The sequence below is a fragment of the Syngnathus leptorhynchus genome, chromosome 1, assembly GCF_054491065.1.
Source record: "Syngnathus leptorhynchus isolate UIUO chromosome 1, UIUO_Slep, whole genome shotgun sequence".
In the NCBI taxonomy this organism is placed as follows: domain Eukaryota; kingdom Metazoa; phylum Chordata; class Actinopteri; order Syngnathiformes; family Syngnathidae; genus Syngnathus; species Syngnathus leptorhynchus.
Window position 1 is genome coordinate 959515 of NC_141195.1, and position 24611 is coordinate 984125.

The 24611-nt window shown below is 42.6% G+C and overlaps 1 protein-coding gene across 5 annotated transcripts in view; it reads left to right on the forward strand.

Annotated features, from left to right (window-relative positions):
* The first annotated feature begins 16157 nt into the window (after positions 1 to 16157).
* The window catches only part of lama5 (laminin, alpha 5), a 237792-nt gene continuing 229338 nt past the window's right edge, over positions 16158 to 24611 (forward strand). For 2 of the 5 annotated variants that reach the window (XM_085923231.1, XM_085923184.1), the window contains exon 1: positions 16162 to 16628. In XM_085923231.1, coding sequence (XP_085779357.1) covers positions 16362 to 16628 — 267 coding nt within the window. In that variant the 5' untranslated portion in view covers positions 16162 to 16361. Of the gene's footprint in view, positions 16629 to 24611 lie in introns of all 5 variants that reach the window. The other 3 variants (XM_085923196.1, XM_085923214.1, XM_085923205.1) reach the window with 3 other exon arrangements.

Genomic DNA, 24611 nt, shown 5'->3' on the forward strand with positions numbered 1-24611 from the left:
TTGGGCACCCCTGATCATTTTCATGATTTTCCTTTTTAAATCATTGTTTTTTTTTATCAGCAATTTGAATTAAATATATCACATAGCAGAAAAAACGTGACATTTGAGAAGTGAAATTAAGTTTATAGGATTTATAGAAATTAGGGCGGCTCTGTGGCGCTCTGGGTAGCACGTCCGCCTCACAGTTAGGAGGGTGCGGGTTCAATTCCACCTCCGGCCCTCCCTGTGTGGAGTTTGCATGTTCTCCCCGTGTCTGCGTGGGTTTTCTCCGGGCACTCCAGTTTCTTCCCACATCCCAAAAACATGCTTGGTAGGCCGATTGAAGACTCTAAATTGTCCCTAGGTGTGAATGCGAGTGCAGATGGTTGTACGTCTCTGTGTGCCCTGCGATTGGCTGGCAAACGGTTAAGGGTGTCCCCCGCCTGCTGCCCGATGACGGCTGGGATAGGCTCCAGCACGCCCGCGACCCCCGTGGGAACTAAGCGGTTCAGAAAATGGATGGATGGATAACTATTATATAAGCAATAATATTATCAAACCATCTGTGTCACTCCAAATCATTAAATCCATCGATCAAATTCCTCGTCCTTTGTCAACAACGCCGCGCGTGTACCCTGACGTCAGCCTCGTCATTATTCCACAGATCTTGTATATAACTATATTGTAGCGTTCACAAAGCACAAGGAAAGACGTGAGTTTGGTAAACGGCTCTTTAAACAAAACAAGACTTCAACGAGCCAACAACTACTCAACTGTAACGATAAAAACATATACAAGTTGCTACACGAAATAAAATATATCAAATAACCATAACATAAATAGTTCACCTCCACATGGCCCCAAGCACTGCCGTCGACTTTCAGGCGTGGCGGCGTGGACTTCCATCCCCGGAGGTGGCACTTCCAGCCACGTTTCCTCCCACATCCCAAAAACATGCTTGGTAGGCCGATTGAGCACTCCATATCTCCCCTAGGTGTGAGTAGGCAGGTGCATACATTTGGGCACCCCAAAAGAAACATCCTGCTTCTGCAGAAATAACAGCCTCTAAACGCTTCCTATAGCTTCCAATAAGAGTCTGGATTCTAGTTGGAGGTATTTTGACCATTCTCCTTTACAAAACATCTCCAGTTACAGGTATTTAAGGTGGGCAGTTGCAAGTTGTTCTCCTCTTTGTATCTTCTCTGAAGAGTGGCAACATGGAAGTCTCACAACAACTGACAAATGACCTGAAAACAAAGATTGTTCAACATCATAATTTAGGGGAAGGATACAAAAAGCTAGCTCAGAGATTTCAGCTATTAGTTTGCACTGTGAGGAACATAGTGAGGAAATGGAACAATCACAGTTCTAGTTAAGGCCCGGAGTGGCAGGCGAAGAAAATCTCAGATCAGCAGAGGCGAAGGATGGTGAGAACAGTCAAAGTCAACCCACAGAACAGCTCCAAAGACCTACAACATGATCTTCATTCAGATGGTGACACTGAGCATCGTTCAACTATTCAGGGTACTTTGCACAAGGAGATGCTGTATGGGAGAGTAATGCGACAGAAGCCACAAACAGTCGCTTGAGGTATGCTAAAGTACATTTGAACACGCCAGCTTCATTTTAGAATAAGGTGCTGTGGACTGATGAAATTAAAATTTAGTTATATGGACATAACAAGGGGCGGTATACACGGCGGAAGAACAACACAGCATTCCAGGACAAACACTTGCACAGTCAAATTTGCTGGTGGTTCCATCATGCTGTGAGGCTGTGCGGCCAGTGCAGGTAGTACTTGCAATCTTGTTCAAGTTGAAGGTCGCATGGATTCAGCAGATTCTTGCAAACAATGTTCAAGAATCCGTGCCAAACTTGAAGTTGCGCAGGGGCTGGATGCCTCAACAAGACAACCACCCCAAACACTGCTCAAATTCTAATAAGGCATTCATCCAGAGGAACAAGTAGAAAGTTCTGGAATGGCCATCTCAGTCCCCAGACCTGAATATTATTGAAAATCTGTGGTGTGATTTAAATGCTCGGAAACCATCAAATCTGACTGAACTGGAGATATTTTGTCAAGAAGAATGGTCAAAAATACCTTCAACCAGAATCCAGACTCTCATTGGAAGCTAGTATAGGATGTGTTTAGAGGCTGGTATTTCTGCAAAACGAGGATCTACTAAATATTGATGTCATTTTTCTGTCGGGGTGCCCAAATGTATGCATCTGCCGACTTTTGTTTAGGTAATGATTGCACACTTTCCGTAAATCATACAAACTTCATTTAACTTCTCTGTTTTTGTCTGCTATATGAAATATCTAACTGAAATTGCTGATCCGAAAAACCAATAATTTATAAAGGAAAATCTTGAAAATGATCAGGGGTGCCCAAACCTTTGCATACGACTGTATATGATATAAAATAGATCGATTATATAAAATAAGTAAGTGTCATAATCCATCTAAATGCAATTAACTAAAGGAGAAAACAGATATTACTCGGTCTGTCATCTACATTGCCTGTTGATGTTGTTGGAGATGATTGATGATGGCTGGTGGAGCCAATTTAGTTTCCTTGGCTTAAATTCTTGTTTTTGTTTAAGATTTGCTGGCCTTGGGCCATGGACTTTTATTGGACAAAGCCTTTGGTCACCTGGTTAGTCACCTGGTTAGTCACCTGGTTAGTCACCTGGTTAGTCACCTGGTTAGTCACCTGGTTAGTCACCTGGTTAGTCACCTGGTTAGTCACCTGATCAGTCACCTGATCAGTCACCTGATCAAGTAAAGACGGCTGCTCCCATTTGGTAGTCAGTATCAGTCAGTCTCAGTTAGACAAAGAAAGAAGATAGTAGTGATATAGTTTTTTAACGCTCAAAGGCCGCTTCAAACTACTTCAAGCCTGCTCCAAGCTTGTAATTTTTCGGAACCTGAAAACTTTGAACTTAGAAAACAAAGTTTTAGTTGTTTGGTTTTTTTTTAATCTGGGATCCAGTCGTTTTGGAAGTGACATTATATGGATGCTCTGTAATATGTGCAGCTTTTCCTTTACATGTTTAATAAGAGCTCTAACTATAGGATTAATGCTCCTCTTGGTCCCTATCATTTTCAGGAGACGAATAACCTCCGAGCCATACACTTTTCTGCTCCGAAAGCTCCACAGTTGCTTTATGAAACGTAGCTAAGATTGGCAGACACCCAGTGATATGTGCATAATCTTCTGATGTTCGGACGGGGATACCTCTGTCCAAGCCACTCAACGAAGTTGTTGTTTCCGGCTGTGACATCTGCTTTCCGCAGGAATGACTGGGCAGCAGTGAGAAGGAGGTGCTTTTCCTATTGTACCCTGCTGTCATCATTGAGCGTTTGCATTCCAACATTTCCTCCCCCTCAAGTAAATGCTGCCTCCCCTTCTTTCTCTGAAGCCTTGCAGGGATGAGTGAGCTCACCTATCTGTCAGTCAAGTTTACAGCTTCCGTGCCTGCGGCGTGCACCACCAGAGCATGTTGGAGCATGCCCACTGATGAGTATGAACAACATACTCTCACCCTGTCTTGTGCTATACCTCAGTACAAAGACCATTCTTAATCAACTGGTTCATTATCTTTGTTTAGCTTCTTCCTGACTACAGAAGAAGTGAGGGGATAGCTAACTACACTGCTAAAAAAAAATTAAAGGAACAGAACAGTTTTTTTTATCAGGGTATGGCATGAATTCAATTACACTTTTCTGATAAGGTTTTGGTCAGGCACGTTACAGAGGGGGTTGTTAATCACTTTCAGCTGCATTGGTGTTGATGGAATTAACAACAGGTACACCAGAGGAGCAACAACGAGATGGTCCCCAAAACAGGACTGGTTTTGCAGCTGGAGGCCATTTCAAGCTCCTCCCTCTTGATCTTTTTAAACTGTTTTTCCACAAGTGTTGGCTTTAGCAAGAGTCATTATCACGACTGGAAGCATGAGGCGATTTCTTAATCTTCCTGTTGCGCAGATTTCCTGACTCCTCCAGGATGACACATCCACGCGTGCTGTTGCAAGAAGATTTGATGTGTCTCCCAGTACAATCTCCAGAGCATGGAGGAGATTCCAGGAGACAGGCAGTTACTCTAGGAGAGCTGCACAGGGCCGTAGACGGTCCTCATCCCATCAGCAGGACCGATATCCGCTGCTTTGTGCAAGGAGGAACAGGTTGAGCACTGCCCGAGGCCGACAGAATGACCTTCAGCGGGCTACTGGTGTGAATGTTTTTGCCCAAACAGTCAGAAACAGACTTCACAAGGGTGGCCTCAGGGCACGACGTCCTGTAGTGTGCCCTATGCTCACTACTCAGCACCGTGGAGCTCGATTGGCATTTGCCATAGAACAGCAGAATTGGCAAGTCCGCCACTGGCGCCCTGTGTTTTTCACAGATGAGAGCAGGTTTACCCTGAGCACCTGTGATAGACGTGAAAGGGTCTGGAGAAGCCAAGGAGAGCGCTCTGCTACCTGCAACATCATTCAGCATGACCGGTTCGGTGGTGGGTCAGTGATGGTCTGGGGAGGCATTTCCATGGAGGGACGAACAGACCTCTACAGGCTCGAGAACGGCAGTCTGACCACCATTAGGTATCGGGATGAAATCCTTGCACCCATGGTCAGACCCTACGCTGGTGCAGTAGGTCCTGGGTTCCTCCTGATCCACGACATTCCCGACCTCATGTGGCAAGAGTATGCAGACAGTATCTGGAGGATGAAGGAATTGACACAATTGAATGGCCCTCACGATCACCTGATCTAAACTCGATAGAACACCTTTGGGACATGATTTTTCAGTCAATCAGACACCGCCAGGTTGCTCGTTACACTTTGCAGGAGCTCACTGATGCCCTTAGACAGATCTGGGAGGACATCCCACAAGACACCATCCGTCGTCTCATTAGGAGCATGCCGCGACATTGTCAAGCACGCATACAAGCATGTGGGGGCTACACAAGATATTGAAAAGAGTTTTGAATCGCAGAAATTGAATTTAGGCAAAATGGACCGGCCTGCCACATCATTTTTTCACTTTGATTTTTGGGGTGTCTATATACTGAGCCCTCTGTAGGCTGAAAACTTTTATTTCCATCAAAAGATGTGGCATCCTTTTGTTCCTGAGATATTAAACTGTCCATATCAGTATAGATATCCAACTTTTTTTTTTCACCATTGAAATCTGATGTATTTTCAAAGTGTTCCTTTAATTTTTTTGAGCAGTGTATATAGGCAAGCATCTTTTGTGTGCACCAAAACACAACTCAGCGTAGTCTGCAAGGACTGAATGACACTTTATTTTTGTTTCTTTGTGTTTCTTTCTTTCTTTCTTTCTTTCTTTCTTTCTTTCTTTCTTTCTTTCTTTCTTTCTTTCTTTCTTTCTTTCTTTCTGAAACTACACATCAACACATGTGCATCTTAGAAACCAATCAGACCCTGCCATCGCCTAATTAAGCATGACTGTCACCACATCCTTTCCGGTTCACCGATTGCCTCACAGCTTCATGCACCTCAGTAACAAGTCTCCATACGAGTCTCCTCTCACCTACAAAGGTCAAGTCAGGCTGACAGCTTCCAGTTGCGAGATTGAGCTTGTGGTCATGCCATGGAGGAGCCCCTGCCGTGGAGTCCCTGCTCGACATCATGCTCCCATCAGTCAATCTAACAAAATCACTCCATTGTTTCTTTATCATTTTAATGTCTTTATTTATCATTTAAGGAACTCAACATTGGTATTTCTCCTCACACAATTGATACTATAAATCACTGATGATGATTTAATAATACACTCACCTGAATTGTGTACCCACCACAGGCTCATAATGCTGCTTACTCACGAAGCACGCGTAACTCCAATACCTTGATTGCTCTGCGACATTTTCACATATTTTGCTGTCTCTACTGCATAAACAATGTCCAATGTATGTAGCACAGGAATGAACCAATATGGCTGGGAATATGCATGACATGCACAGTTCATTTCATGATGAATTATCTCTGATCTAAAAGAATCAGGATAGGTCATTGTCCCTATTGATGTTGTACGTAGTAAAATCTTGTTGCCGGCTGTGATCAGCTATATTATATACCTTGCATCCTGTAGATAAGCTAGTTAGCTGGGGAGCTGATTTCTCCAGGGGAAACTCCCTTCGTTTGTTGCTACTCCCTAGAGAGGCTGGCAGCAAACTAACGACAGATGTTGAGGTGTTGTGTTCTGTTTGCTCCCATGTTGTTGAAGATGTTAGTCTACCCTGGCAGACCCAAATATATTGTGAGGGCCTCCTGTAAACGTCTACAAGAATCCCCTGTCAGAAGGAGTTTCAACTCCCATCCCTGGACACCTTCACCCACGTCACAAGAAAGGCTGGAAACATTTAGTCCAAGTGAACCATGTTCCCCTTCGTTGTCATGGCGGCTGACCGGAGCTGTGGTTGTAACATGGAATCTGCCTATATTGGAAGCAATTCCCTGAACCTGTGGGTGGACACCTGTGGTAAGTGATGCTGTTTAGAAGAAGAAGGGGACCTGTCGGGCCTTTTTGGCTTGTGAGACTCCGAAGGCAGCTGGCGGTACTGGCAGGCCAAGCAGAATTTAGCTTTGGTGGTCGCCAAGGCAAAAAATTAGGGCACGGGAGGAGTTCGGTGAGGCCATGAAAAACAACTTTTAGACGGCTTTTATTAAATTCAACGTCTCAGAAGGGGCACCATTAACCTTGTGTAGAGATGGAATGCTGCTGACTTTGACTTGGGATGTTGCGAGTTGGTGGGTAGAATACTTCCTCAAATCCACAGACAGTCCTCTTGAAGCAGCAGTCTTCAACGCTTTATTTATTACTTCACAGTCATCATTGATTATTATTGTGATTATTTATTTCATACTCAACACTTTATTGCTCTGCGCTTTATTTATTACTCTCCTCTTCGTTTGTTACTCATGTACAATATTCTCTTTTGTACTATTTCTGTGTAAGCTACTGAGCTAATCATCGCTTCTGTCCTTGCTGTACCCTTCACTCACAAGATGCTGGCATCCTCCCTTTTGCTCAAATTCATAAACAATAGCAGGCAGCAGGAGGATCTCTTTCTGTGCACTTCTGGAATCAATTACCAAGTGTTTGAAATTATTTGCTTATACAGATGTTTAAAACCGAACTTCAAACTCATTTCTTTACAAAATATGTTGACTTTGAAAGTTAGAATGAGAGAAACCAAAAATAGATGACAAAAATTCTGCTCTCAGGATGTGTAATCTCAGGTTTTAAAGCAGTCATGGTTTCAAATGTGGGTTTGACTTCCACAAGGGTTCTGATTTTTAACAGTGTCCAAAGTCATGGGTGTGACCCACTGAGCCATGAGACAACTCTGGTTCATAATCAGTGAAGGTTTCAATCGGACGTTAAGATTTCAAAAGCATTCTTTCACCAGGTGGTCATATTTGACAGCTGTCTCAAAATTGAGTCAAAAAATTCAGCTGTGCGATGTGTTATCTTGGGTTGTAAAGCAATTCAGCTTTCACATAGAGCTCTGATTTTTAATCGTGATTAAAAAGAAATGAGTACAAAATTTAAATGTCAGGATGTGTGACTTAGGGTTTGAAAAAAATAAGTTTTAAATGATGGTTTAAAAGGTGAGTTTGGCTTCCAAGCAGTGTTTCCATGTTTGACAGTGATTCAGGGTTGAGAAAGTCTCAGCACAGAAAAAAAAAAAGTCACGGGGGCAACCCATTGTGCCACTTAGTTTACATGCAGTCAATATTCGGGTTGAGATAAAAAAAAATCCCAGTTCTTGAGACAATTGGAATTTGGTGTCATTTCCGCTTGCCGCGTTCTACAAGAAATAAAACACATAGTTATGTCACTCACCACAGCAATGAAGCAGTCTGTGTCTCCTTCACTCCAAAAGAGTGCTTTTCTGCCACGTCTGATCCGACCTCCGCCATGATTGTTTACATCTACTTATGAGTGTTTATATACATGAATTTACTGTCTACACACGCACACATGCACGCGCGCACACACCCACACACACTCAACTTGAATGTTATTTTCCCCTTAAAGACAGAAAATAAGGAGAAAACGCCACTGAGAAGTTAAAAATTCATATTTTCATATATTCAGAATTAATGACCTTACGTTTTAAAACAGTCAGAGAATGTCAACCACTATCAAAAATATTTGGGCGTGCATTTCAATTTAAATCTGTTGTGAAAAAAAGAAAAACATTGTTTTTAGTTGTGTGTATCGGGCTTCAGTCTCTTGCCTCGAGACTTTTAGCAACTGGATAGACTACTTTTTTGCTCACCTCCGATAAAATGATGTACTGTAAATTTTGGACTATAAGCCACTACTTTTTTCTTAAATTTTGAACCGTGCAGTTTATAGTCCGGTGCGGTTTGTATAGGTTTTTTTTCCGTGATTTTTCTCATGACTAATACACTTATAAACTCATAAAAATGCTGTGGTCCACTGTTGTGTTTTTATGTTAATAAAAGTTATGTGTCCCTAAATAATCATCTCCTGATAATCATCTTTGTGTATCATGCGGCGACTTCACATGCATATTCCAATCGGACACTGAGGAGGAAAATGTTGCTGGTTTCAGTGGACAGGTGGAAGACAAAGTGACTTGGTATCAGTGACTTTGTTGACTGGTATGTATTTTTTTTTTTTTACCCGCCTAGTTAGTGCTGTTACTTCCATGTTTACAACAAAATGTTAATGTTATTAAAACTTTAGCCCAGCTAGTGCTGTTACTTCCATGTTTACAACAAAATGTTAATGCTACTAAAACTTTAGCCCAGCTAGTGCTGTTGCTTCCGTGTTTACAATGAAATGTTAATGTGATTAAAACTTTTTAAAAAAGGCTTTCCGTGTACTGTCTTTCTTTGTAAATAACTCGTGCGCACGTGCAGCTTATAGATCGGTGCAGCTTATATGAGTATAAAACTTTAAAAATCACGAAATTTAGCTGGTGCAGCTTATAGCTCAGTGGCCTAGTGGTAGAGTGTCCTCCCTGAGACTGGTTGTCGGTTCAAACCCCGGCTGGCCGGGCCATACCAGACTATGAAATGTGACCCATTGCCTCCCTGCTTGGCACTCAGCATTAAAGGTTGAATTATTGTTGCAACAGGGTGACATAGAAAACATGCAGGACACTGGCCCTCGAGGACCAGAATTGCCTACCCCTGCCCTAGGGTTCGATTTAACCCAGGTTAAAAACCACTGTATTAGAGGAATCGCTCTGAACTGGATCAAAAGTTACATAAGTAACAGGCAGCAGTTTGTGAAAGTGGGTCAATACACATCTTCATGTTTAAATATTCCCTGTGGTGTCACCCAGGGGTCGGTTTTGAGCCCCAAACGGTTTAATCTTTATATCAATGACATATGTAATTCAATTTTTTTTAAATGGTATTTTTTGCTGACGATACAAATATGTTTTGCTCAGGGGAAAATCTGGAGGAACTTTTAAATTTGATGAATACGGAAATGAAAAAAGTGAAAACATGATTTGATTCCAATAAATTACCACTTAACTTGAGCAAAACTAAATTCATGATTTTCAGTAATCGTCGCAAACCAACTGATGTTCAAATACAAATAGATGGAACCATAATTGAAAGAATCCCCCCCAAAAAATTTCTTAGTGTAATTATAGATGAATATATACATTGGAAAGACCATATTACCGTAATTTTTGGACTATAAGTCGCGTTTTTTTGTCATAGTTTGGGTGGGGGGGCGACTTATATGTGATTTCTTTCACAAAATTTCAAAATTCAAAAATCCGTGATGTAGTGAAACCGCAATAAACGAGCCGCGATGTAGCAAGGGATTACTGTCATTTGAACTTCAAGTGACATCACCCATGCCGCGCGGCGGTTGTTTACATAAAGGTCAAAGGATTCGATCACGGGATGACGAAGATGACGAAGGGCCCCACGTACTACCGGCATCATTAGCGGCTTTGTTTGTAAGTGACACGGAGGACGAAGAGTTTGAATGATTAATTGATTTGGAGTGACACAGAGGGTTTGAAAAACTATTATGGCTTTTACGCACGCCCGGTCCTTCCTTGACGGGAGCTCTCTTTCACCTCCATGGATGGAAGTCGGCCGGACACCCGCTCGGCCGGGTGGCTGTCCAGGGACGGTGGATGGGGCTCGGACATGGCTTTTAGCACGCCCGATCCTATTTATGGAGCTCTCTTCCACCTCCACGGCTGGAAGTTCAGTACTTGTTGGCTTGTTGAATTCTTCTTTTGTTAAATAAAGAGCCAAACCCACGTCTTTCCTGGTACTTTGTTAACGCTACAATATAGTTATATACGAGATCTCTGCAGCGCACGCGCGGCGTTGTTGACATAAAGAATGGGGAATTTGATTGATGGATTTAATGATTTGGAGTGACACAGATGGTTTGATAATGTTGTTGTAATATGATAGTTATTTGAAATATACTTTATATATCGTTATATGGGTCTGTGGAATAATTAGAAATGCAACTTAGATCGGGTCCGACGTCAGCATATGCGGCGCATACGCAGCATTGTGTTAAGGTTTGTCTTCGACCCCAAACGCATGACACGACGGAAGTAAGACTTAGCCTTCAAAGGCGTGTTTATTTCTCAGAGTACGAGACAAGTCAGTCTAGGAGAACTCAGGAAATAAAGGCAACAAAGGTGATTCTCTTTAGTCTCTAGAAAAATCCACACAGGAAAAACTCGGGGGGGGGGGGACTAGACTTGTAATTCACAAAAAGAAATCCACAGAAAGTCAGGAATTACCACAGGTGAGAGGAGGCTTGTAATCCAAATCGAGAAGGAATCCAGCAGCAGCAGCTAGAGAGAGATCCTCACACTGGAGCTGACAACACGAACCTGCAACTGGTGACTGGGAAGCAGGCAGCTATATACCAGCCCTGCTGAGCTGCAGGTGGTTGACTGCTGATTGGCCTCAGGTGCGAGATGAAGCACCTCTGGTCCTGGAAGGAGGCTTAGAGAGGCGGGTCCTAACACATTGTTTACATAAAGCACGATCAATGGATTTAATGAATTGGAGTGACACAGATGGTTTGATAAACGTGTTATTTATGTAATACTTACTTGAATGTTACGTCAGGCCCGTTCTCAGCTCCTCGTTTGTGTATATGTCACGTTAGCATACCGTATCGCATACTACTAGCTCAGTGGCCTAGTAGTAGAGTGTCCGCCCTGAGACTGGAAGGTTGTGGGTTCAAACCCCAGCCGGGTCATACCAAAGACTATAAAAATGGAACCCATTACCTCCCTGCTTCGCAATCAGCATTAAGGGTTGGAATTGGGGGGTTAGATCACCAAATGATTCCTGAGTGCGGCACCGCTGCTGCTCACTGCTCCCCTCTCCCCCAGGGCATGGATCAAAATCACATGGGGATGGGTTAAATGCAGAGGGCAAATTTCACCATACCCAGATGTGTGTGTGACGATGATCATCGGGATTTGGGACTTTAACTTAAGCCTGTTGTTGCGTGTTCATGTCTGTTTTTGGTGTTGGATTTTGACAAATAAATATGCCCCAAAAGTGCGACTTATACTCCGGTGCGACTTATATATGTTTTTTTCACTTTATTGTGCATTTTATGGCTGGTGCGACTTATACTCCAGAGCGATTTATAGTCCGAAAATTACGGTAAATACATTGAAAACAAACTGTCAAAAAATTGTCAATCTTGTATAAGGCAAAGTATTTTATTGATCACAAATCACTGCATATATTATATTGCTCTCTAATATCACCATACTTGAGCTACTGCACAGATATATGGGGAAACAACTACAAAAGCTCAGTAGAACAAATCACATGTTTACAAAAGAAGGCCATTAGAATTATAAACAAATCCGATTACCTTGAACACACTAATAGGCTATTTCTTAAATCACAAATTCTTAAATTCAAAGATTTGGTAGATTATCAAAGTGCTCAAATCATGCTCAAAGTGAAGCAAAACTGTTTGCCCAAAAATATTCAAAATTATTTTCACCTAAAACATTGATTACAAACTAAGGGATAATGACAGCAAATTTACTCTACACAAACACAGATTAACTAGGAAAAAGTTTTGTATCTCCATTGCAGGTGTCTCATTGCACTCTGAAACAATATGAGTCAAAACCTAAAACAATGCTCAAGTATGATGATGTTTATAAAGAAATTAAATAATTGACACTTCTGAGCTATGCACACAATGAAATTACATAATTACAAAAACACAACAAAACAAATCCAGCGACAACAAATAAAAACCATGTTCATTTTTTGATGAGGCCACCGTCTTTGAGCTTGAAGTAGAAGAACTTTTCGAGTTGCAATACTCGCTGTCGGGCGGGTTGTACTCGCGGCAGTTGGTGATGATGCGCTGCAGGTCGGCGATGAACAGCTTCTTGTAAAGTAACAACTCTGATACAGATAACTACAAATTTTATTTTTTATTTGTTTTCTTAAATTGGATAAGGATGGATTAAATAAGTCTTACTCCTTCCCACTCCTTTTCAGACAAGTAACCTCTGCCCATTTTGTGCAGTAGAGTGTATTATACAAAGTTTTTATACAGTCATAATTTAAATGACTTTCATTTTGTTTTTTATTTTATTTGTCTTCATTTGATGTATAATTTACATGTTTTAAATAAATAAATAAATAAATAAATTCATTCATTCATTCATTCATTCATTCATTTGGCTTCCAAGCAGTGTTCCCATTTTTAACAATAATAAGAGCAGAATATTCAGGGTAACAATGAAAAAGAGGTTATTACATGGAGAGTGAAGATAAAGAAAAGAAGGTGGAGGTGATGTTTGGTTGAAGGTGACAAAGAGGACGTGCATGTACTTGTAATTTGCTGCCACACCTCAAAGGCCCACAACACTTCAAAGATAATTCTTTGTATGTCTGTGTGCATGTGCATGAATCTTTTTAAAAGGCCCACAACACTTCAAAGAAAACTGTGTGTGCGTGCGTGTGTGCATGAATCTTCTTGATCTAGAGCGGTAGAAGCTGGAGCATTCCTGGAATTCTGGAAATTTTCTTCTGTGAGTGCATACATCCAGTGTGTGTGTGTGTGTGTATGTGTATGTGGACAAGATTATTATATTGGGAGATTTCAATGCCAGAGTGGGCCGTGACCACCACCTCTGGAAGGGGACCATTGGAAAGGAAGGCATTGGAAACATCAACTCCAACGGGGTTTTGCTTCTTAGCAAATGTGCTCAATACGACCTTACCATCACCATCTTTCGCCAGAAGAACAAACTCAAGGGTTCATGGAGACACCCTCGCTCTAAACAATGGCATCTTATTGACTATGTCATTGTCAGAGCCAGGGATCAGCGCGACGTGAGCATCACAAAAGCCATGATAGACTCAGAAGCCTGCTGGACAGATCACCGCCTGATACGATCCACAATGTCCATCAGACTCAAGAGGAAGAGGAGACTGCAAAAGAAGCTGAGCCGGCCGAGACTAAACCTTGAGACCCTGAACAAAACTTCCGCCCTGCAGCTGTTTCAGGCCTCTCTTGGAGAAAGCCTCAATCAGGAATACCCTGAGAACATTGAAGAACACTGGAGCCTGCTCAAGTCTTCCATCCTTGATACCTGCAGTGCCACTCTCGGGTACAAGTCCAGAAAGCATCAGGACTGGTTTGATGAGAATGACACAGAGATAGACCAGCTCATCTCCAAGAAAAGGGAAACCTTTCGTGTCTGGCAAAATGACATCACCTGCAAAGCAAAGAGACAGGCTCACTCCAGAGCCATGGCTGACGTCCATAGCCGTGTGAGACAGATTAAAAACTCCTGTTGGAGTGAAAGGGCACTGGAAATCCTGAGTTTGGCAGACTCTGGTGACCCCAGAGGCTTTTTCAGCGCTACTAAGGCTGTCTACGGGCCAAGCCATCGCGGCCCAAAACCCCTACGCTCTAAAGACGGGCAGGAGCTGTTGAAGGACAATGAGTCCATAAACAACCAGTGGAGAGAGCACTTTCAGGAACTCCTCAACCGTGACAGCACAACTCAGTCAGATTTCCTCAGTCACATCCCTCAGAGTCCCATCAGGGAAGACATGGGTGAACCTCCCACTTTAGCAGAGGTCCAAGATGCCATCAGGATCCTGAAGAACAACAAGGCCTCTGGGCCAGATGGGATCCCAGCTGTGGTCCTAAAGGAAGGTGGACCAGAGCTCCAGTGCCACCTCCATTTCCTCTTTCTGAAGGTCTGGGAAAAAGTACTCCCCTCGGAGCACAGGGACGCTCTGATAGTGACCATTTTCAAGAAAGGGGACAAAGCGGATTGTGGGAACTATAGGGGCCTCTCGCTCCTTTCAACAGTTGGCAAAGTACTTGCTCGTGTTCTTGCCAATCGCCTACTGCAACTGTCTGAGGAAGTTCTCCCAGAATCGCAGTGCGGTTTTCGACCATCTAGAGGCACTGCAGACATGATTTTTACAGCGCGGCAACTCCAGGAGAAATGTCGTGAGCATTAAATAAATAAATAAATAAATAAATAAATAAACAGTCTTTGTTCATGGCTTTTATATACCAGACAAAGGCCTTTGACACGGTGGATCGCCAGGCCCTCTGGAGCATCCTTCTGAGGTATGGTTGCCCAGATAAATACGTCAGAATACTGCGATTATTACATGACGAAATGGCAGCCACAGTGCTCAACAACAGCTCCTTGACTGAGCCTTTCACAGTAGAGACGGGTCAAACAGGGATGCATCATTGCACCCACCCTGTTCTCTATCTTCATTGCCACCATACTCCATCTCATTGACGAAGAACTACCACACGGAATCCCAATTTGGTACAGAACTGATGGCAGGCTCTTCAATCTTAACAGGTTCAAAGCCAAAACCAAGATCAGAACCACCACGGTCGTGGAGCTCCAGTATGCAGACGATAATGCCATTGCAGCACACTCTGCAGAAGACCTCCAGGGCATCCTGAACTCCTTTGCTTCATGTTCTGAATCAAAAACCAAAAGTTAAGAGTATAGCAAATTGCCTAGTTAGGTTAGTTTAGCTTTCATTGAAATTAACTGTGCGTCCACTGCGCATAAAAGGACATTTCACCATGATGTCACTCTTTATGGCAAAAGCGTGTGCAACCTCCACTGGCACCACTGTTCAACAAACCCATGTCGTATAAAAGAGACAAAGGGTATTGAGAAAATAGCGTAAATAAGATAAGAAGCCTTTATTGTCACTCAACAGTGAGATACAATGAAATTGAGGAGCAACTCCAATTAAAAAAAACAAGCAAAAACTGAGCAACAATAAAATAAAACAACAAAACAAATAAAACAGAACATATAACACTGTATACAGTACAGTCACTTGAAATGCAGAGCAGATGAATAATTTATGTGCAATTTGTATGCATAACAGTGCAATGCCATGTGTTGTGTGGAGTGGCAGCAATGGAATTTGTTATGAGTTATTTTGAGTTCAGTGCAGTGATAGCCTGTGGAAAGAAACTGTTTTGTCTGAAATGACTTGAATGATCATTTTAGCCTTCTTCTCCACCTTGCGTGATGCGTGAAAGTGACACTTAATGATACAGAATTGATTAAAATATTGGAAAACCTATAACGCTACGACAGTGGCTTTTAACTCGCTGGAAATGTGCATATTATTTAACATGTATGACCTCGAGAGGGCTTAACCAATAACTGTCATGATCAAATATAAGCTACGTACTATCAGCGATTGTGTAGCACAATAAAATTAAAATACAATTTAAAAGCGTGCAAGTTGGCGGACTTGTAGATAGATGAAAAGTCATCGAACAACGAAGACCTGTGTGGCGGACGTGCTACCGGACGATCACCGTGTCGGCGGGTTGTGTGTATTTAAGCGATTATTATTGTTTATAGGCCTAAAGATTTAGGGTTAGGTCTGTAATTGTGACTTTCTTAGATAGTCCTCCGATTTGCGATGACGAAAAATGATGGCCCCATCAACGGTTTACATTGCCTCCTAACATCATTGAATTTGATTTTCCGTGGTCACGTGACCTCCACATACAGTACCCCCCCTCCCTCTTTGCGCGTGCACGAGCATGCAGGTAACGTGACCAAGTAGGAGGCCCACTTGGACGTGCTCGCGACCCTTATTAGTCACGGACAGAGCAAACGCACATTCACATCTGCCGCTTAGTAACGCGCAGGAGCACACTGGCGGCTTAGACGCGTGTACATTTTTAGCTTTTTCCTCGCTCGACCCATTGACTTTCCGATACGAACAAGTTGAGCGCTTCGCTTAGCTCACAACTTTTTTTTTAAAACTTTTTTTAACTTTTTTTTTTTTTTTTTACCACAGGTGGTGTCGGCGATGGCGCCTCTCACGCGCCTTGCTTTACTGCCGTTAGTTTCGGCCCTAGTGCTAGTGGTCTCGCTTCCGGTGTCCGCACAAGAGGTCGCAAGTGACGGTGGCGTAAATGGCTTCAGCCTGCACCCGCCGTACTTCAACCTGGCGGAGGGCACCAAAATCACTGCTACTGCCACCTGCGGGGAAGACGAGGCTGGAAAGAGCGTGCCCGACCTCTACTGCAAGCTGGTCGGTGGACCGGTGTCGGGAGACCCTGGACAGACCATCCAGGTGAGCCCTACTGAAGGAATAGATGACGCGACTCCCGTGTGCCGGCGACTAACACCGATTCACCGTTTTTTGTTTGGAAACAACATTTACTTAACAGTATTCGACCCACCAAGCGGGTCTGTTGTGTGGCTCTTAGAGTGTGGGTATTGTTCTCTCCACCTCTACTGTATTGCAGTTCTATAATGCAGTACTAGTCCTATGCAGCCCAGTCCTAGCGCAGGGTGTGATAAAGTTGTGCTCAAGAACGAAACACAAAAGTATTACTGTATGTAAACGGATCATTCAAGAATTAGAGGCTTTAATTTTTTTTTCAAATGAACTGCTTTATCTACACAATAAAGTGAAAAAGAAAAAAGTACTTAAACAGTTACTTAAGTACTTAAAAGTACGTTCTCACATCCGTTAGCTCCTTCCAGACTTAGCTCCAAAAGGGATCAACAGAAAATGCTTTACAATGCCTCACATTCACCCTTTCACACACATATTCATACACCAGTATGAGGCTGTTGCCATGCAAGTTGCTGCCAGGCCCACGGGGAGCAAATTAAGGTTCAGTGTCTTGCTCAACATGGTCACCAGGGTTGAGGATTGAACCGACAACCTGAGTTGGGAGACAACCACTTTACCATGAGCTCCGCCACCCATAATCTTTCTCTTTTCAGATTCATCAATAGTCGGTAATAAACAGGCTTGATTAGCTCACCTTATATGTAGATCAACTGTACAATTTATACTACTTGATTTATTGGGTTTTACAATACTTAGTGCAATCCTGTTATCAATAATGAGAAACCTGAAAAGTACTGATTTCTGAAATATAATTCATTTTCCATTCAGTAAATAAAGTAACATTGTCTCTGAATAACCAATTTATTTCACGTGATTGAATTTAAGTTTCAAAATGTCTCATCCAACTTTTCATGAATGTCACGTTTCACTTGACCAATTTCAGGAATGCACAACATTTATCCTAACACATTTTTTATGTGATTGCATAAACTCTTGAAGTTGACTTGAAAACGTTTGAGCTGAGAAAGTAATTTAGGTTTATTTTCATTTAATAAAATTATCTGGTAAGAGGGTTGCATACAGTAAGTAGGATCATTAGCTAGCTACTACATTATTTTTGAGTACAGATTGTCAAAAAAAACGACAAGTAAATGGCGACTTATACTCAGGAGCGACTTAAATGTGATTTTTTTCACAAATTTTCAAAATTCAAAAATCCGCGATGTAGTGAAACCGCGATAAACAAACCGCGATGTAGCAAGGGATTACTGTCATTTGATCTGCAAGTGACGTCACCCGTGCTGCACGGCGGTTGTTTACATAAAGGGCAAAGGATTCGACCACGGGATGACAAAGATGACGAGGGGCCCCACGTACTACCGGCATCATTAGCGGCTTTGTTTGTATGTGACACGGTTGATGAAGAGTTTGAAGGATTTAATGATTTGGAGTGACACAGAAGGTTTGAAAAACTATTATGGCTTTTACGCTCGCCCAGTCCTTCTTGACGGGAGCTCTCTTTCACCTCCGTGGATGGAAGTCGGGGGCCGGCGCTCGGCCGGGTGGTTGTCCGGGGACGATGAATGGGGCTCGGACATGGCTTTTACGCACGCACGCAAGCTCCTATTCTATGGAGCTCTCTTCCATCTCCGTGGCTGGAAGTTGAGTAGTTGTTGCCTCGTTGAACTCTTGTTTTGTTAAATAAAGAGCCGTTTACCAAACCCACGTCTTTCCTGGTACTTTGTTAACGCTACAATATAGTTATATACTAGATCTCTGCAGCGCACGCGCGGCGTTGTTGACATAAAGAACGAGGAATTTGATCGATGGATTTAATGATTTGGAGTGACACAGATGGTTTGATAATATTGTTGTTATATAAACCCACGTCTTTCCTGGTACTTTATTAACGCTCCAATATAGTTATATACTAGATCTGTGCGGACTATAAGTCGTTCCGGAGTATAAGTCGCACTTTTGGGGCATATTTATTTGTCAAAATCCAACACCAAGAACAGACATGAACGAGCAACAGCAGGCTAAACAATAGGTATGCTAACGTGACATAAACACAAACGAAGAGCTGAGAACGGGCCTGACGTAATATTCAGAGTTATTCTAATAACTATTACATGAATTACACGTTTATAAAACCATCTGTGTCACTCCAATTCATTAAATCAATCAATCGTCCTTTATGTAAACAATGCCGCGTACGCGCGCCGTCGGACTCGTTGTGATTTGCATTTCTAATTATTCCACAGACCCATATAACAATATATAAAGTACATTTCAAATAACTATCATATTAAAACAATATTATCAAACCATCTGTGTCACTCCAAATCATTAAATCCATCGATCAAATTCCTCGTCCTTTGTCAACAAACCCGCGCGTGCGCCCTGACGTCAGCCTCGTCGTTATTCCACAGATCTAGTATAGAACTATATTGTAGCGTTAACAAAGTACAAGCAAAAACGTGGGTTTGGTAAACAGCTCTTTATTTATCAAAACAAGAGTTCAACAAGCCAACAACGATTGAACTTTCAGCCATGGAGGTGGAAGAGAGCTCCATAGAATAGGACCGGGCGTGCGTAAAAGCATCCACTGTCCCCGGACAGCCACCCGGCCGAGGGCCGGCCCCCGACTTCCATCCACGGAGGTGAAAGAAATCTCTGTAGAGTATGACCGGGCGTACGTAAAAGCCATGTCCGAGCCCCATCCACCGTCCCCGGACAACCACCCGGCCGAGCGCCGGCCCCCGACTTCCATCCACGGAGGTGAAAGAGAGCTCCCGTCGAGAAGGACCGGGTATGCGTAAAAGCCATAATAGTTTTTCAAACCTTCTGTGTCACTCCATATCATTAAATCCTTCAAACTCTTCGTCCTCCGTGTCACTTACAAAAAAAGCCGCTAATGATGCCAGTAGTACGTGGGGCCCTTCGTCATCCCATGATCGAATCCTTTGCCTTTTATGTAAACAACTGCCGCGCCACTGACGTCACTTGAAATTCAAATTACAGCAATTCCTTGCTTCATCGCGGTTCATTTTTCGCTCCTCAGTGTAAGTCGCGCCCCCCCACCCGCAACTTATCGTCCGAAAATTACGTTACTTTTTCCACCAACACCTACGGGCAACTTGTTGTGGTCAATCAGCCTACCATAAATGTTTTTGGAATGTGAGATGTTATTATTTTTATGATTATCATTATTCATATTATGTTTCAAAATTAAGGCAAAAATGTTAAATGTACATTTAAGACAATTTGACAAATGCATTTAGTACGTTTTTACAATGCTGCCGAAACCAATTCCGATCCTCTGTGAGTGTTGATTAATACCGATACCGAGCACATGACTGTGGTGTAAAATTAAAAAATTTAGAGCCACAACTATCAATTGTTTTTTTAAATAATTGATTCTCGTTTTTCAAAATTAATTTAATAATAATTAAGTTAATTGATTATCAAAAACGGGTGGTTAGCACGTCCGCCTCACAGATTCCCTAGTACTAAAAGCAACTGTTTTCAAATCTCCGATATGAGTTAAACACAAAGATAATCGCCATTCAGGTTTACATAGGGCTTTGTATTCCAATTAAAATTCAACCAAATTGCCAAATGGTGTGAATACACTCACAGGGCAAATCAGAACGGAATTTCAAATGGTTTCAAAGGTGTAGCATTTTCCTATTGCCATCCATCCATCCATCCATCCATCCATCCATCCATCCATCCATCCATCCATCCATCCATCCATCCATCCATCCATCCATCCATCCATCCATCCATCCATCCATCCATCCATCCATCCATCCATCCATCTTCTTCCGCTTCTTCCGAATGAAAATAATAAAAATTTGTGAAAGGAAAGTAATGTGATTCAAGTAACATGAACACTGTTCGGCAGGTAAAAGGAACGATGATTTCAGAATATGGTAAAATTGTCCATAAAAGTAAACTCAAGATGGACGCAGATGTGCGGGAGCAATGTAGGAAGGCTGAAACTCTCGATGAAGTGGGATAGCATTGGTATAAGGCTGCCTATCCACACTGACGATTTTTGGCAAGTTTTAAGCTCGGCGAAGAGGGTGTGGAAGTCTTTCTTAGTTTGCGCCGACTGTATTTTGTCCCCACGTGGACAATGAGCCAGTATATGGATGGTGAAAGAGAATCAAGAATGCCAGACAGGATGTTCACTATGTCCATAACCTTGACTCTAGGATAGCAGCGAGTGATAGCATGTTTGTAATGAATGTGTCTGAGAATGCTATCCCCAACAATGATGCCGTCATTCAAAACCGTATTGTCAAGGCTGGTTAGCAGCTGGAGATGACATTGTCAGAGGCGGTGAGGTGGGTGAGCAGCCTTAAGGGTGAGTGGGCGATTGCACCACTGGTGGACCTACCCACTCTGGCATTTCCTGTAGGGTCCATTTCCGCGGGTGGTGTGGTATCCCTAAGTGCACCTGAGACCACGGGCCCCAGGTTAGATCCAGCGGCAAACTTCTCCGATAATGAGAGCATGGTAGTGGCAGCAGGAAAATAATTCACCAGGACGGCAAATAAATTTTTCAGAACAAGCTGGGAGATTGATTGTTCTCTGCTCTTCTTGGTGTTGAACAAAAACCTCAACCCGGGTAGTGCGATATAATGGTGTTGAGAAGTGTGGCCTTGGGCGCTAGCTTTTTTTATTTGCCCTTTACAGCAAGCTGTTCTGGTTACTGCTATGTTTGATGGGCATTATGCTATACAAGCCCTGATGACTGGTCCCAGTATGGCACCATTGGGGAAGCTAATAGCGGTTGGATGAGCTTAGGCTGGTGTACGCTATGCTAGCTGTTTGCTAGCAAGCTGGGTCACGCGTGGAAGGGTAAAGCATTGAAAAACGGCAAAACTTAAACTTATATAACTAAGAATGTATTGCGTGGCACAATACATTTAATTTATAAAGTTATAGGGACGTTAATCCTTGTTATATATGTGCATTTGTGTTACCCAGTAATTTAATGTGTCATATCTAAACATTTACCTATTTGTTTTGTTTCTAAAAAAAACGTGACTTTAAGTTGTCACGTACAGACCCAGAAGCAGACATGACACAAAAGTTGAAAAGTAAAAGTCTTTATCAAGTATCAACCGAAAGCAGAGCTGGGCACTCAAGAAAACTAGACATTCTACCTGGAAGAAAGCTCGACACCCTGACAACTTCTCACAGAGTAATGCAAACTAATATACTGTAAGACAGCAGTCCCCAACATTTTTAGGTCCAAGAACCAGTTAATGTCAGACAATATTTTCACTGACCGATCTTTGAAGTGTGGCAAATACATACAACAAAATAAAATGACACAACTGGCATAAAAACAAATCAAATAACAAGACAAAGCATATAAAGGAAACGCAGCTGCATAGCAACTGATGCATTATGGAATCAGGCTTGTGACAGAATGAACTTATAATAGAAGGACAAAACATAAAGGATCAGCCTATGCATCATTTCAGTATTATTATTGTTGTTTGCTGATTACAAAAGTAAAATGTTTAAATTGATTAAACAAAGCAATAATCTAAATAAAAGCCCAAGTTATGAAATAATTCTACGTGCAGCACAAAGAACTCACGCGTTTATATAAATGTATAATGATTTCACATTGTAATGTCTTGATGCACCAGAGATCTTGAACACACAAATCGGCTAGCATTACACGCCAAAACAGTCCAACCCATTGCGATCTTGTGGGTGGTAAAAGGATAAGGGGGCGTGGGGACAGATCAGTCGTCTGAGTGTGGCACTTTGGCTTGGCCTACACCATGGAGAGGTCCGCCAGGCAAATTATGACAACCTAGGCCCGGACCTGCGGATGGCCGCCTACGTCAACGCCATCCAGAAGCTTTGAGAACATATCAGCGTACCACCTGCTCATGTCGGTGCAGGAGAGTCGGGAGAGGAAATTTGGCAAGCAGGGCGGACCCATTGTGCCCACCGCTGACTTCCAGGTCTGGTGCCTCTGAAAAGGACAGGGCGCTCAGACTATCGAGCATATCCTCCGAGCGTGCCCCTTATCATGCAGCCTGAACAATGCTGACTTGCTGAATGTGAATCAGAACACCCTAGAGTGGTTGACTTGACTGTTTGGCGTGACAAGCTATGAAATGAAAAGTGCTACCTGCCTATTAGTGTTATTTGACTGCTGCGCCTCATTAATAAATCCACACGAACGGAATTTATACAGTCGAACCAAACCGTTTGATTCGGTTTGAAAAGCCATTCCACCCCTAGTTTATTTGCATGCAAATTCCTGCACTCGGTGGCAAAAGCTAGTTAAGTGTTTACCATCGCGGTCTGACAACGTGCCATGGTAACTCGCACAAGATTTGCCTTAACCTCGAGCTGGTCGATGGATTAACGAGCGGGTTCATTGTCTTCTCCAGGGCTCCTCCGACTTTAGAAAGAGAAGAATGAACTATGAAATGAACAAGTTCACAAAAAAATATGAGAACTGAACTGGACTGAAGAAATTGGCATAGAAAATGAACTTCTCGAGTACTGTCTAATGACATCTTAGCATCATAGCATGTTAACATTAATTGACTTATTGTGTTATTGTAGATATCACGAGTGTATTTGGCATTTAGAAAGATGAATGAAGGCTTGTGCTTAGTCATAACAAGTCAATGTTGAAGGCCAATGAGCTTCCCCTCTCTTCTTCACATTCCTCCTGGCAACTGACCCGTGTCGGACATTTGAAGCGTATTCGTCCATGCTTGTCTGGCAGGATTATCCTAACTGGCGCCCCGCCTCCTCTGATGGTTCTGTTGTCCCTTGGAAGCAGGATTGCAGCCAAGTGGGGTGGTGTTTCTGTCAACTGGGGGATGGGGGTGACTTAATGTTGATTTTGCTGCCTCTACAGGTGATTTGAAGAAGTGGTGTTGCTAATAAGAGCAATCAGAGCACCTCACATGACATTCACACCACTTTGCTGGACACAACACACAAACACACACACACTTGTGGTGAACACACTCAGCTGTCTCTCAACACAATTTTCTTCTACACGACTAAAATTACCTTTTTTTTCTACCACAGAATAATCACAAAGAAGTGAAACAAGGGCTTTATTAAACAATAAAAATATGACAGTAAAATGAATGGACATTCGGTTTTCTTTTTTAAAAATAGAATCAACTTTTATTTCTAAAATTTACATTGTGTATAGCAGCATACTTCATTTTCTTGTCTAAGCATAGTTGAATTGCTTAAAAAATCTCTAATGCAGTGGTTCTTAACCTTGTTGGAGGTACCAAACCCCACCAGTTACATATGCGCATTCACCGAACCCCTCTTTAGTGAAAAATCAACACATTTTTTTCAAACACAAGACATTGTTTTTTTACTAGTGCACAAAATGAGCCGTGCTTGAACATCACCTTGTTCAAAGTACAAAACCGACACAATGCATGAACGCAAATCAAATTACATACCTGCAAATCAGTGCGACTTCTGCTGTTGCCTTTGCGAGACCAGTTCAGATATGCGTTATCATGAATTTACACAATAAACCAGGTGTGTTCAGACCCCCGTGATGGAGGCTCTGCCGAACCCCTGAGACCGACTCACCGAACCCCAAGGGTTCGATCGAACCCAGGTTAAGAACTACTGTTCTAAACAGCAAAGGCATTTCTCCTCGGCTTTGGAAAAGATGAAGAAAACTCCCCTTATATGATCCTGGTCAGCATATCGCAAATCGCTACGGCAGACACCAAAGTAGCAGTGTTTTGTTGTAACCATGATAGGTCCGTTAATGTTATTTCTGATAAAAAATAGCCAGTTTGTCCTTTGCGCTCCAGCTGTTCACTACCCGTGCGGCTCTAGTATTTGTCTGACCACGCTGTGGCCGCGGTGCATGCGCAGTTCGCTGTTCTTAAAATAGTAACTTTGGAGTAATTGTGACAAGCACTTCTCAATTCATGT